The sequence below is a fragment of the Chaetodon auriga genome, chromosome 17 (genome assembly GCF_051107435.1).
Source record: "Chaetodon auriga isolate fChaAug3 chromosome 17, fChaAug3.hap1, whole genome shotgun sequence".
In the NCBI taxonomy this organism is placed as follows: domain Eukaryota; kingdom Metazoa; phylum Chordata; class Actinopteri; order Chaetodontiformes; family Chaetodontidae; genus Chaetodon; species Chaetodon auriga.
Genome location: NC_135090.1, coordinates 8723307 through 8737965, shown reverse-complemented (window position 1 = coordinate 8737965; position 14659 = coordinate 8723307). Strand labels below are relative to the sequence as shown.

Below are 14659 nucleotides of genomic sequence, written 5' to 3'. Positions count from 1 at the left end.
TAGTGTGAGCAAATAAATGTGGGTCTCCCAAACAACATGCTGCGGTCAGCTAAGCTCAGACATGAGACAACAAAACGCTGTTTGCTCTAATTTATGAGAAGCCTTTTGTGCAGCTGCAAAGCACCGATCAAAAAGAGCTTAAGCACACATGCTGTCGGCTTTTCATTTTCATAATTCTTTGTGTTAGTCGGCTACTGGAGGAGGTACAGATCAATAATGACTCCCAAGCAGACCGTGGCCCAAATGGAAGGATGGTGATCAGCACGCTGCAGCACAGACACCCCATCCTTTCTCTGAAGCAATTTTCACACAACTAATCTTACTTGCTTTGGACTAGACACAGGAGAAAGTTAAAAAGAAACAATCTGCAAGGTCGATAAGCAGCAGAGGGTAAATCCATTCTCCCTCTGCCAGAGGAAGAATTTTAAAACGTGAATTGTTTAGGGGATAAAGCCTCACATACTATTTAAAATTCACTGTTTTGTTGAGAATCTTAAGAGACCGAAGGTGAAAAACTCTTACACATGCAGACACAGACACACAAAATCCAAGTTAACACTAGCTTGATAGTTTTGTCCAATTAGCCAAATACTGTATTATTTCAAGCCATTCCTCTCACCAAAAAGGTGCCCACCTGTGTACTGCAGCACGAACCCATTGCTGCTGAGGGAGGCATCGCTGCGGAAAGCCAAGAAGAGCGTGTTGGAGCTGCTCTCGATGCGATCTGGAACATCCGTGCCATAGAAACTACCCAGCAAGGGGCTGAGGGAGTCCGGCCCATCGTAGATATGTAAGAAATCATAGCTGGGCTCTAAGCTGAACCTGGTTACAGAGGTGTAAATGAAACGTACAGAAACATTTTAAAGGTCACATGAGCCAAAATAAAGTAACACGTGTGTGTATGGCTGTAAACAGAAGGTATACAACAGTGACAAAAATGTCAGTGTGCTACTGGGGCTTACTGGTTGAAGCTAAGAGCGATGACATAGTCCTGTGTGACAGAGACAGTCCAGTCACACTCCCTTCCATGGGGGTACGGCTCAGGGTAGTCCGGAGACAGAATCAACCCACTAGGACCTGTCAGGTTCCCGCCACATGGAGCTTTCAATAGGAAGAAATGAATCAGAAAATGCAACAGTAAACAACACAAGAAGACCAATTTTCATCTTCAGATGGAATATCATCAGATTTACAATTTACATTTTTATTGTCTTTTTTATTTATTAAAAGGATGATTTGCTCTTTTCTGCCCATTACTGTTTTACTAAAACTCCTAAAACTTGTGTAGTAAATTCTTGAAATGAAATTTCCTTTGTACGACGCAGATGGGGGCAGGAAATTTACATGAACACAAACAAACCGAGAGGAGCGTGAACACGAATTCCAAACAGGAGAAGAGCCGAGTCAAAATGAAGAGGCAGTAAAAGAGGGGCTGCTTTTGTGGCATGGACGTGGTTTAGGTATGAAAAGCCTGACACAGACAAAAAAAAAGTACTTTGAAAAATTAGATCGCTCCACATAACAGGCTTTCTTACATTCTTACATAAAGCACATAAAGGTTTTAAGAGACATGAACTTCACAACAGTAATGTCTTGTCCACAAACGTGGAAAAAAAAAAGCAGCATCTCCGCCGTGTCTTAAATATAAATGTGAAACACGCTGTTTCCCCCGCTGCTTCTCTAATGTCCGCCCTCTCCCACACCCCTCTCCAAATTTGGTGAATTAAGGGATTACTTAAATCAATCCAGAATTCATGATGACTGTTGTAACAGTGAAAACAGGGACCAAGAAGGTTTTGGTGAGTTTCAATTTGTAAAGTGTGTTTAAGGATGATAAAATTACTGTTTTTGTGAATGGAGTCTGGTGGCTTTGGTGAGGGCGGCGTAACAGCTGTTTGTGGTTAAGCAAAGCGGATCTTACTCTTTAACAAACATGTATCACTGCAGTGATCTTTTCCATGATGTCATCAAACACTTAGTATAACAATCTGATCCTGTCAGTGGCAACAACAAACACTTCTAATGGACAGACAAGGACGGTGTGCAAACACCCAGAGGGATTAAATTGCAGCGCTCTCGTTCAATTCTGAAAAACCTTGAAAATTTGCTGTCTCCATTAGTCATTTGGACACAAAAACATGGAAAAGTATGGTACATAATAAGATAATGTGCAACCTGAATTCCTCCCGTTTGTCCTGGAAATTGAAGTCTTCCAGAACAAACGGATCTGTGCAACTACGCAGATGATGTCACCTTCATTGACTGAATATGAAATGTAGGTCTAGTTGAAACAAGCTCATAATTCAACATCATGGCAGAGGACACTGTTTTGTTTGTTTATTCTGTAATGTGTAGGCGTGTAGATGTTTTAAAAGACAATTATGTTGAAATCATAAACATGTGGCATGTTTCTCATATTGGTTTTCTCTCTTAAGGACGTATTGCATAAAAACAGATATTCGAATGGTTAAAACCTGTGTGATTTTTTTATTAGGAATATTCAAACGTCATTTTTGACTGTCCTGCACAACACTTCACCAAAAATGATCAGACCAATTAAGCTTAGCACTAAACAAGGCAGCTTGTTATGACGTCATAATGTGTGTTGTTAGTTGACACTGTTTTGTAGAGCAGCAGATGTGATCAGACATATAAAAAAAAAAAGGCGAATAGAAGTGTGAGAGGTCTGTGTTGTTATTGAGATACAGGATAACCAGATCGCTCTGTCTGCTGCAGTGACTTCAGGAGACACCTCGGGAACAGACAATCGGGTTTACTGCTTACGATTCACTTAAGGAGTCTGTTAAGTAATCACGTTAGGAACCCTACCCGATTCACAAATGTCACACCGGTGAGAGAGGTGATGCAGCAGACTGAATTAGGCAGGTTGTGGGGCATAATATACTATAGAAGTGTAACTTTTATTTCTATATTGTATCAACTTTAGGAATAAACTGTAAAAAAAAATGGTGGGCAAAAGTGAAAAATCCAATGTAGCAACATTCAGGCTAGTTCTGCTCAAAATGCATGCAGCGTCATTAGCCATAAGGGACGGCCGCATGCTGCGTTAATAGAGTACCTGTGCATGTCGGAGGGTCTGGCTGCCAGAAGTAACGACCATTGATCTCAGTGCACGTGATCCTGTTGGCCCCCTGCAGGATGTAGCCAGGATCACACTGGAACGCCACATGATCCCCAGGTTCCCTGCTGTCCCCGCTGCGGGTCCCATTAGTCGGCATGCCCGGATCATTGCAGGAGGTTGCAGTAGAGACTGAGGGAGCAAGAAGAGGCTCGATCATTGAAATGACATGAAAATAAACCTCAGTTACAAGATGGAAAAAAGGGGCATTACTGTCGTAGTTCACAGCTGCGAGTGGTGAATTTTCTCTCTCTCTACGCCCAGTTACCACCCAGCCATTTGACCCATTTCCTTCACCTCCCCTCATCCTGCCCTCTCACCGGAGAACTGCAGAGCGAAGCCCTGCTTGCTGGTGAAGAAGTCCGTGGTGAACTGCAGACTGACAGTGTTGAAGGTGCTGTGGGCGTCCGGGGGCAGCGCTGAGCCGCTCAGCTCCCTCAGCAGGACCCCGCCATCCTGGGGCCCATCCCAGATCCGAAGCACGTCGTGGACATCCTCCGTGTGGAAAACCAGGAAATGCAGGCTGTCAAAGACAAGGACGAGATACTTTAGAGGCCGTGACAGCTGATAGATGACACTCCTTGTGATATATTTAGGTTCCAACCTCCATGCATCTCCTCACAGAAAGCAACCTCAGAGACAAAAAAGCCATTTATTTTCCTACTGAAAAATTAAAATTGGCTCGGAAGATTGCCACCTCCTATTTGCATTTGATTTTGTTCAAACAAACTTTAGATCCTTTTAATGGAAGGTAATTATGGCAAAAGTCCACATCTTGCAGCTTTCCCATTAACAGCTTTAGACAAGAGAAACATCAAGGCTTCAACTGCTCTGTCAAATAATGTCAGTGGTTTGTAAAAAACATAGTCTGCATCCTCCATCTTTCTTAAAGGTTACTATCAAGGTCCAGTGTTTTGTTTGTATTATACAGACGCTAAAATTATATATGATAATAAAGCAGCAAAAATCTCCGCTTTCTGCAACACAATTCACAATTTTCAACATGTTGAAAAAAAAAACAAAAAGAAAAGATGAGTCAGAGCAGATGAGGAGGAAATAAATGGATTAAATCAAAATACTGAGTGTTTAAAAGAATCAGTAACGGTAATGATGTGATTAAAGGAGACAATAAGAATAGAGGGAAGACAAAACACGGTTAAGGGCAAGTATAAAGGAGGGAGACAAATCACACTTTAAAATGAATCACAGACGCCACATCCAGAGCATTCAATGGATGTTCCGCAGTGTCAGTCAAGCAGATGCGTCTGCCATGGCATTTAATAGTTTCAGTCTCGACATCAGAAAGATGATGCTGTCAAAATATCTACTCTTCACTTTGGCGCAGACAGCTGTCAGCCAGCTGGTGGTCCACGGGATATGAAATGCACTGTAGCTGTGTGCGTGTTTGTGTGTGTGTGTGAGTGTGTGTATGTGTGGCAGCCTCAATGCTGTGGAGTCATAATGATATATCGCTTGGATTCTTGCATACGAGCATGTGTAAGTATGTGTTTTAGACAGGCTCAGCGAGATTAAAGGGACAGAAAGTGGTATTTTTGAACAAACTGGTGACTGGTGTTGACACGGGCTGCTCAATTTAAAGGACTTAGTGAAGACAAACAGTATTCTCGGCAGCTTTATCCTGAGGCAAACAGACTTTTCTAATTAATTTCTAATATTTTTCTAATCAGTAAATTTGAAAAATAGGGCTGGAAGGTCAGCTGATTTAATTTGTGCCTTTGAATTCTTGTATCCTGCATGCCTTCGACAGAAGAAAAAGCAGTGGAAGGCACTGAGAGGAAGGTGTGCTGGAAATAAAGGAAACGGTTAAAATCATGCTGAACTGAACTTGACTCACCTGCTTTACACACAAAGCGTTTATCACAACAAGGCTGTTTTTTTTCTCCAAATGCAGAACAGCAAAAGAAAACACTGTTTCTCCCCCTCGGATGATGCCTCGCATGCATGTCACAGGGGTACTGAGATTGAACCGGCTGAATATGAACTCATTGGGGAGACACAACGGATCCTGGTACTCCAGTTAAAACAAATTCTAACACAACACGAAACAAGAAATCTGTAATTTATGATATTTGTGTTCTGCGGCTCAACATTAAAATGAGAAACGGTTCGAGGAGTTCATGTACAAAAATCTATTGTGAAAACGATTTCATTATGAAAATTCACTAAAAATCATTTTTCCCCAAAGCAAATTCCTGACTCATGTTTCAGTCATTTCATTTTTTACACAAAGTAAACAACACTTGTAATAAAATACCCAAGCAGCACTTAAGTTCACTTTTTTCAAAGACAGCAGTCTGCAGAGCTCCGTTTATTTTATTATCAACTTAGTTTATAATGAATCTGTCCAGTAGCCATTTTCTCAAAATATAATTTTCAATGCGTTAAACGGCAATCTCCGTCGTAGTCATCTGGAGGAAAGCACGGTACTTTCTGTGCTTTTCGTATACTCATCCCTTTATACACAAGCACACACACAGAGCCCTGGGCTAAAGATGATGCAGAGGAGAAACAGCAACCCACTGATATGTCAGGTTTAGCAACAAGTTCCCACCATTTCTGCATAATTGGTGTCAGACTCCGATTCCCATACTGTCTGATGTGTGAGCAGCAGCCAGAGGCTACTCAGCTTTGTGCTCTGTGTGTGTGTGTGTGTGTGTGTGTGTGTGTGTGGATATACTGTACATAACCTACTTAATAAGTTCCATCGCAATGCCTGTGAAAGACGTGCACATAAACAAACAGATGCAGACAGGCGCACCGGTACATGTTCGTGCAAATGCTCACTGCTAAGTATGTTTGAAGGGCATGTTGCATTACACGCCCATATATAAACATCTGAGCCTGGGAAACAGATGCAGGAACAGAGACACACACACATATATACAATACACACATTAACCTCCTTATTATTGCAAAGGAGCACGTCACATTTCCAAAAATCCATCATCTAAGAACTGGCATAAATACTAATCCTATTCTTTGTACTCATTCCTCTGCTTACAGTTTTCTTGCTAATATTCACTGAAGCACAGATAATACACTGATATACAGTAATCACTCAATGAAAGTATTCTAAAAAGAACAGCTACACACTTCTAATACATATGAGCTGCTAGAGGAGATAGAAGCGAGAGCAGGCTAAAGCTGTTTACTTCTCCTCAGTACTCTGTGCTCCACGGCCGACCAATTAAAATGACAAATTACAAGGCACACACCTGTGTTTTCTCTTGCGACGCACAGAATCAAACCCAAAAGCTTATAGTCTGCTAAGAGTCAGAAAAGGCACCCGTTTCTTTTGTTGAGAGTGGAAGCAGCTCTGAGAGAAGGCTGTCGAAGCACTCAGTGGTTTCAATCCAGAGATGTGGGTGTGAAAGTGACCCTTCTTTAGCAGCTACTGCCAAGGAGCACTTGAGCAGGGCAATTTCAGAAAACAGAGGTTCCCCAGCTACCAAACCTTTCACAGATGCCGTATTTACAGTTAAATTGAATTTACAAATTGCCAAATATCTTATCTGTTAATGAGCAACATTTAGAAAACAAACAAAAACATCTTGGCCAGACCCTAGTATGTATTTGCATGTAAACGCGAGGGTGCTGGAGATGTGAGTGAGTCGGAATGTCGGAATCAAGCGGCGGTCACGTGTTGGATCCGTGTGCTGACGTTCCCGCGCTCTCACGCAACCTTCAGGACTGTCAGACACTGACTGGCATCGTGTTCCATTTCAGGATTTATGTTTTACAAGGAAGATAGAAAGGTGGGTGGAAAGGAAGAGGTGCGTTGAGGGAAAGCAGAAGGTGAGGGAGGGAACCAAAACAAGAGCGATGTTAATCATTGGGGGTTGTTGGAAGAGGAGGATGATGGCGGGAGGATAACAGGTTGATGGAGAGCAGAGGAAGCTCTGAAGGATGGAGGGATTTGTGCTGAGCGGTCAGATGGATAGGATGGACGTGGGCTGCATGTTAGGATAATTGGTTCCTTTTATACAAGATCTTAATAGCCTATCTCTCCTTGTCACTTCCTGGGAGTGGAGGTGAGGGGGGGGCAGGATAAGGAGATAGTGAAAAAGAGAGGATTGCGAGAGGATAAGAGTGATGCAGGAAGGTAGCAACAACAGATGCTGATACCAGCATGCACAAGTCTCTCCAAGTAGAACACATGTGTAGAGATTAGTCTTTTACTATTTTCCTTCTTCTATGAGTGTGCTACTGCTCCATAGCCTGCGCCGAATATATAGCAGAGACACCAAGGGTTATCTTCGGTGGTGAGAACAGTATTACCAAATCTTAATGGTGGCCACATTTCTCCCGTTACATCGCCTAACCCTACCCTACGCAAAGGTTCACCCTTGGGAACAAAACACTTCACAATTAGTCATCCGGAGTTGTTCGCTGCGGGGGAAGCGTTAGCTACCTGTGGGGAAAGTCCACTTAAGGTAGCAGTTAGTGTTTGTCTCACTGAGGAGCAGGAAATTTGGGTCTCTGTGTATGGTTAACATTTTGCGAAATCATAGGAAGTCATGTTTTGAAGTGTACAGCTAAGGGCTCTCCTTTACACTTGTCCCCTTCTTAACAAGATAAAATAGCTCCAGCGAGTGTCAGAGGATTCGCCGCGAGAAGATGAGATGGAAGAAGAGAGGGATGGAAAAGAATTCTCCACTCCTTTTCTTTTGATTCTGCCTTAATTATTTTGTATTCATATGAGAGAAATAGAGAGAGAAACAGAGAGAGTGGAGACTTTCTCATATGAATACAAAACAGTCGAGCCGCAATCACGAGTCCTGTGGGGAGTCTTCAGAGTATGTGTGTGTGTGCGCGAATATGATAAATAAATAAGTATGTGGGGGTATATATGCGCGTGTGTGTATATGTGTGTGTGTGCTGGGGGGGGGGTGCTGAGGAAGAAGAGAGATGTAGAGACTTTCTTACAGCTAACTGACATTGTGTGAGTAAAAGAAATGTCACACTGAGAGCTGGTCTCATCAGTATGTGTGGATGTGGCCTCTGTGGGACTGTCCCTGTGGGATCATCCTTCAAGGCTGAGATACATCCATATTAAAGGCTTTAAAAAGATGCCAAGCACATCAGACGGTGTGACCAACACATGTGGTCAAAGCTGTGAGTGAACAAAGCTGCGGAGACAAAAAGTTTTGTCCAGCTTGTGTAGTGCAAGGCATGTGATGAAATGACATGGCTGTAGTGTTACTACGCAGATCAAACAGCTGTCAGGTATTTTAGGCAGGAAAAGGTTCTCTTACCCTTACCCAAACCAACCCTAACCTAACCCTTCATCTTCACCTTCCAGCAGCCCTTTGGAGCCAAAATGTCCTCACTTTCCAACAATGACCTCACTGTTGGTTAAAACTTGTTCCTTGTTGAAATGTGTTTTACAATTCTACAACTGCTGTTTCTGCACATGGAATCTGGTGGCTTTGGCGAGAGCATTATAGCAGCGGTTTCTGGTTAACAGGAATGATCTTACTCTTTAACAGCAGGCTTTTTTTTATATCTAATTTTGTCAGACAGGTATTGTAACAATCTGAGCCTGTCAGCGGCAAAAACAAACACTTCTCGTGGACGTACACTGGCGCTGCGCAGCAAGGACTGATTATGTTGCATCCCGTTTTGTGGCTGCAGTGCTCTCACTCAATACTGGACCAATTTCAAAAAGTGTGGACTCCATTAGTCACTTGGACATGAAAAAATGGAAAGATAGGGTCCATAAACACCTATGACACTTGACTGGATTAGCCACCATAATCTCAAATTATCAGTAGAAAAGACAAAGAAACAGTAAACCAACAGAAAAAGCTAAAGCCACACTGGACTACAGACGGATTTCAACTCTGGGCCTAATTACATTGGCCTGCCTCCTCTTCACATACTGGGTTAGTCCTTTTGATGCCTTGTGAACAACAGTCAAAACCACAGTTTAGCATTGTAGCCCACTCAGTGTGCCATGTTTCTCAATGCTGGAACTCTCCAATTAGAGGGCATGCTTCCTACTAAATACTAAATACCAATTTTTAGGTGGATACTTGTGGCTTCATTGTTCAGCGTACCATGTGGCCTAAATCCCTACTTTGATCTCCGTAGCAGGGCCACTGAATGTTCCCTCAGTGAAATGGCTCATCGCATCCCTTTATTCCTTTAACATTGTTATTATCTTTTTATGTCTGTAGTCCACTCTCTGCCCCCCACCTTTATACTCTTTCCATCAATATCTGCCTGCAAGTCAGTAGGCTTTTTAGATGTCTGCTGTCACTCTGCAAAGCTTCTGCTCTCTCAGTACAGTTTGATTAGTTTGCTACCTTCAGCTACACCATTTGATACACAAGGAATCCCTGGGCTAATGCATTGCAAATTCTCCTCAATAATGAATTGCATGCGTAGGATCAAAGGCATGGATGTGGAGCATGCCTTGCAGAGGGATGTCAGAGGTAGTAAAGGCACTAATGAACCTAAACTAGCAATCATGAGAGGCCCAGGTATGTCATTGGTCCAAGCTACGGGACAGAGTGTGCACACAAAGAGATCCATGCAGACAACCACACAGAACTGTACATAGATTATGCCAAATGATATGTTGAAGCAAGAAACTACAAAAACTACACAGTGCAGTCTGACAGTGCTGTCATGCATGTTTTTCATTGTTTTAGATTTACTCGAGCACATTGGATTTGAAACAAAACAATAATTAAACTGAAGCTAAAAGTGCCTGGAACAAGCAAATACTGGCTGAGCTACAAGCCTGACAAAGCACTGCTACAGTAGATACCAAACATCTGGTGATGTCTGAAGACGTAGACCAAACAGTAAATATGATTACTTTTATTTATGACTCTATTGAATTGTGAAAGTATTTTCCGCACCCCCAGAATTGGTGAGCTATATTTATACAATGTACATAAAAAGTGCTACCATTTGTACTTAATTCATCTGATGTGGATGCAAGCACCCTAAAATCAAAGCTAAGAGTCAGCATCTTTACCAAATGGTTCATTCATTTACAATCCAGTGTGCTCAAGCACAGAACTACACAACAAAGGAGAACAGTGTGCCACACTATAGCATATACATATACAGAAATGTTCCACTCTGATAAGCATGTGATCTTCTAGGACAAGCTAATCCAATTGAAGAGAAGAGAGAGATTATAGCCCTCCTACTTAAACCATCTATTGTGCTCTCCGCCTCCTTCACATGCTCTTTCCTCTATACATGTGCTTGTGCATTTAACAGTATTCTCCTTGAGGAGCACTGTTTGTTCATGTATCAAGGCTTTCAAGATTATTGCATTAGATTACATTGCTGCTTCATGACAGTGCATATGCACACTTAATATTCTCCATTCAACACACTTTGCTTGTTCCATGCTTGTGGCTTAATACTGTCAGTGCTATTGGAACTTATCATAAGCATGCTGAGAGATGACCAACACTGGTCTTAACATGCCTGCAGTCCTAAGTAGCTTAATGGATGGAGAATAACATTAACACCATCAGGGTCAAGGCTTCAATATGCACAAGGACAACAACAACTTGTTAAAACTGTATAATAGGCACTTGTGATACTGCATTTTGTTTTGTTTGTTTGTTTTTTTAAAGCAAAGGTAAGTGTACTGGCTCGGGTTTGGGTTTGCAAGTGAGAAATGATGAGATGAAGAATAACAAGTTGCTTCATTAGCGATTGTGACATCTAATCAAATAATTGTCCATTTGCGTAAGATGAATTTCATGCAAACTATAGCAAGACTGGAAAAGTAAGGGGGGTGTAATGGTCATATGTCTCTGTTCTCTCTAAGGAGCACATCTACAAACATTTGCATACATGAATGAACTGTTTTCATTTATATATGTATGAATGAAAAAACATGCACGTACGAACGCATGCAGAGATTGCTGTAGGTGATGGAAGCTGAAACATGCAGCTCATTATTCGTAAAGTTTCATGACTGAAATCAGAAAGAAAATGACATCATCTTCTAACTGGACTCTATTCAAGAGCCTAAAAAATTTTTTTTATGAGTGATAAGATGACTGTGTCACCTGGTGCCTCTCTTTGGGGTGCATCGGTCACAGCAAGACCCCTAAGAATCAATGCCCGGGAGCAGACCAAGAACACATTGGATGACGTCTGGGGATCCTATATATATATATATATATTTATAAAAGCCAATATTAACTGGAATACTTCGGGGTAGTCTAAAACCTGGAGGCTCTGAGGTGGTATTTCCCCTAACCCAGTAGTAACTCAACTATTGGCCAATAGCAGCTCACTGAAGATTGATTACACAGCAGCCTGTGAAAGTGATGAATACCACTGCAAAAAGGGTGGCCAAATTGGAAGTATATTGAAAGGCGGTAAGATTGAAAGAAAGCCTGGAAAAGAACAATGTAATCAGAAAACTCAAACGCACAAAAAAAGGAAACAAAGAGTGTTGCTCCGACCTGATGGTGCTTCCAGGGGCGGCCTCAATGGTCCACATACAGTGCAGGTTGTGCTCATATGGAGCTGGGTAGCCCGGAGACAGGATGCGACCCGAAGGCTCATCCTTGATGGTGCCCCCACACTCCGCTGGAAAATGGAGGGAAAACAGAAAGACACATTAAGGAGGTGAACAATGAGTAAAAGAAAAGATATCGACAAGCTCATCAATGTTCATCATTAAAAAAAGAATACAGCAAGGTTAACATACTTAACATACCAGAAACCGCAACATCCCACTTCCAGTAAAGTGCACCCCCATCAGTTTCCTCTCATCATTATTAATTATTGACATAGCAGTCGCATGCTCAAATGTGATGTGCTTCATCATCTTGTTTGCAATTTGAATGATAGGAGGGAGAGCAGCCAACTCAATATACTCTATGTGTATCTCTTTGGCTCAGCGCAGGCAATCCGCCATCCCAACCAATGACCTCATCCTGTTGCCTTTGAAACTTGATGGACTTGTTGACACAACATTCAATATGTCAGACTCAAGTTCAGTCAAACTTCCAAAGAAGACATTTTGACTGACATGACAAATGCTTAAATATATTTTCAGGGATTAATCGTTGAAGATATATATTGTATGTGTGTGCTGTATAGCAGATATTTGCACCAACTGGGCAACGTGGCGGCTAATGCATCACACCGAGAGAGAGGAGGACTTGTCATGAATCACTTGTTCATCAGAGGACTGTCAGTGAATATGCTCACAGGTGTGCCTGCAGTAGTGGTAGTAGTAGACAATAAGATGCTTCTAGTATCACATCACGGTTCAACAAGCCCCCCTGAGGTACACAACACACTCACAGTATAAGCTCAGTCTCTCCAAAAATTGACAACATCACAAATGCGCATCAGTGAAACTACAAAGCGAAATCAGAGGCCAAAAACATTTTGTCGAGAACAGTGGGAAGAACGGAGTTTCTTTTCAGCCTCAAGTAATGAATTGCCATCAGAAACACACTGTGACTGAAAAGCAATTTTCAGCCCCCCTTCAATTACCACCTCCTACCCCTATCCAAAAAGTGAATGAAAAAAAAAAGAGAAAATGTTCTCCAACAACTTCAGATTTGAAGTGTTTTGTTCACATTTTTGAGGTCATCACAGTTGACAAGACGAGGGTAAACACATTCTTGTTTCTTTTCCTTCCCCTGAGAGGAAACAGACCCTTCAAGCGGGAGGAAAATGGAAGAATCATACTGGTGGTGATGGTGGTGATTGTGAAATCCATCTGTTTCAAAGCGGACCCTGTGCTGAAGTACATCACCTTCCATTTTTCCTTATGTTTGCAAATAAATCCTTTCTTTGAGCCTCTCCTTGCCTCCCTCCTTCACACTCCCTCCCTCATGCATTATACATTTAAATGGCAATAATCACCAGAGCTGGCCTCCGATCATTTTTGCTGTCAAAGCATAAACACGCTTAACAATACACCTGCATTTGCTTTTACTGTCTTGCCTGAAAGAAAACACAGTGTGGACATACTGATCTTTGCACTGAGGTTTTAGCCTCTCTTCAAGCTTCTTCTCTCTGTTACGCTTATCTGGTTAGAGAAAACTTGCTGTTTCACGCAGTGAAAAGACAGTGATCTATCACAGTCAGACAAAGCCATCTCATTCTTCTAGCCTTATGACCTCAGAAACTACTGCTCAGTGCAGCCATGGCAGTGTAACTCCCTCAGCTTGAAAGAGTTTCTATCCATGTCTCCACATACATCTTTCTAAAATCAACTCTGTTTTTGTCTCACCCTCTTCTCAAAGTATTTCAAAGTTTCCTCTCTACAAGACAAAATGCATGTGGGTGATCATGTTGTTTGAATGTTACACATGGCTCGAAAGTTTCACTTCAGAAACCAACATAAAATTGCGTATGCTCAGTCAGCGGGTGGGTGTGTGTAGCCATAATAAGGATATTTACATGTGATTACGCAGATCGAATATGGGCTGTAATACCAAGATAAAACACAACACTGTTAACGACTCAGTGTCCCCCAGAGCTGCTCAGAGATTCAACCTAACAACTTTCCTCTTCAATGACTTTCAGGATATGGACTGTCTCTCCTGCTTTCAACTCAATTTCATTCTCCTTCGCCCCCCGCTTGCCATCTCATCTGTGTTCTGGGTGTCCTCGCAGCTAGAAAAATAATCCCACCATTACAAACGGAAGCAGTCCCTCATCTGCTCCCAAATTCACTCTGACTGTTAGGCTATCATCTGCAGCGAAAGGGGCATGGGGAGGACAAACGTGTTCAGAGATATACAGTATGCTGAACGTTGTTTGTTCCCAGACATGAAATTACCTGTCAGTTTGGGTTGAAACGGGAGCCAAGCAATATTATTCTAATCACCTTGGCTGATGTCAAAGAACATCATCCTGCCTGTTTTCCTTGCTGAGCTTCTGGCTGGTTTCTGAGAGACTCTGTCAAAATGTCGCCCAGGAGAAGATCCAAAACATTGCTTTGGGTTTGTTATCGTGACACCATATAGGTGGTATGTGTGTGTATGTGTGTCAGTTTAATAGTTTTGAAAATAAAAAAAAAAAGACACGGTTGTGTCAGCTGGCAACAAGTGACAGGTGAACTGGAGGTGAACTCAAACAACAAACAACATCTTCAAAGAATCTAATCATTTCCATAGAGTCTTCGACCTCACACAGCCAGCCAGGGGTTAAAGGCTGCCTATGTGCTCTGTGTGCTGTCGATATGGGGAGAGACTTATTTGTAATGCGCTGAATAAGGTGCTGGGAGAGCAACCAAATTGATGCCCCAAAATAGCAGAGCTGAAACAAACCACACAGCTTTTTTCTAAACCTGCACCAGCATATCCACATTGTTATTAGGAAGAGGAACTGGGTCAGACATTGTACCTCATGTGAAAAAAAAACAAACCCAAAAACCTAAAACTGGTTGGGATTAGCAGTGTGCCTAACAGTGAAGCAATCACTCAACTAAATAAATAATGTAATATGATGCAAAAAACAATGCTATTTTATGCAACCATGTATTAGTAG

The 14659-nt window shown here is 42.1% G+C and overlaps 1 protein-coding gene across 1 annotated transcript in view; it reads right to left on the bottom strand.

Annotated features, from left to right (window-relative positions):
* Positions 1-14659, bottom strand: part of csmd2 (CUB and Sushi multiple domains 2) — a 224963-nt gene that overhangs the window by 66868 nt on the left and 143436 nt on the right. The window contains exons 26-30 of the mRNA XM_076753709.1: positions 11608-11734; positions 3460-3662; positions 3080-3271; positions 963-1101; positions 635-822 (exon numbers count right to left, since the gene is read on the bottom strand). Coding sequence (XP_076609824.1) covers positions 635-822; positions 963-1101; positions 3080-3271; positions 3460-3662; positions 11608-11734 — 849 coding nt within the window. The remainder of the gene's footprint in view (positions 1-634; positions 823-962; positions 1102-3079; positions 3272-3459; positions 3663-11607; positions 11735-14659) is intronic.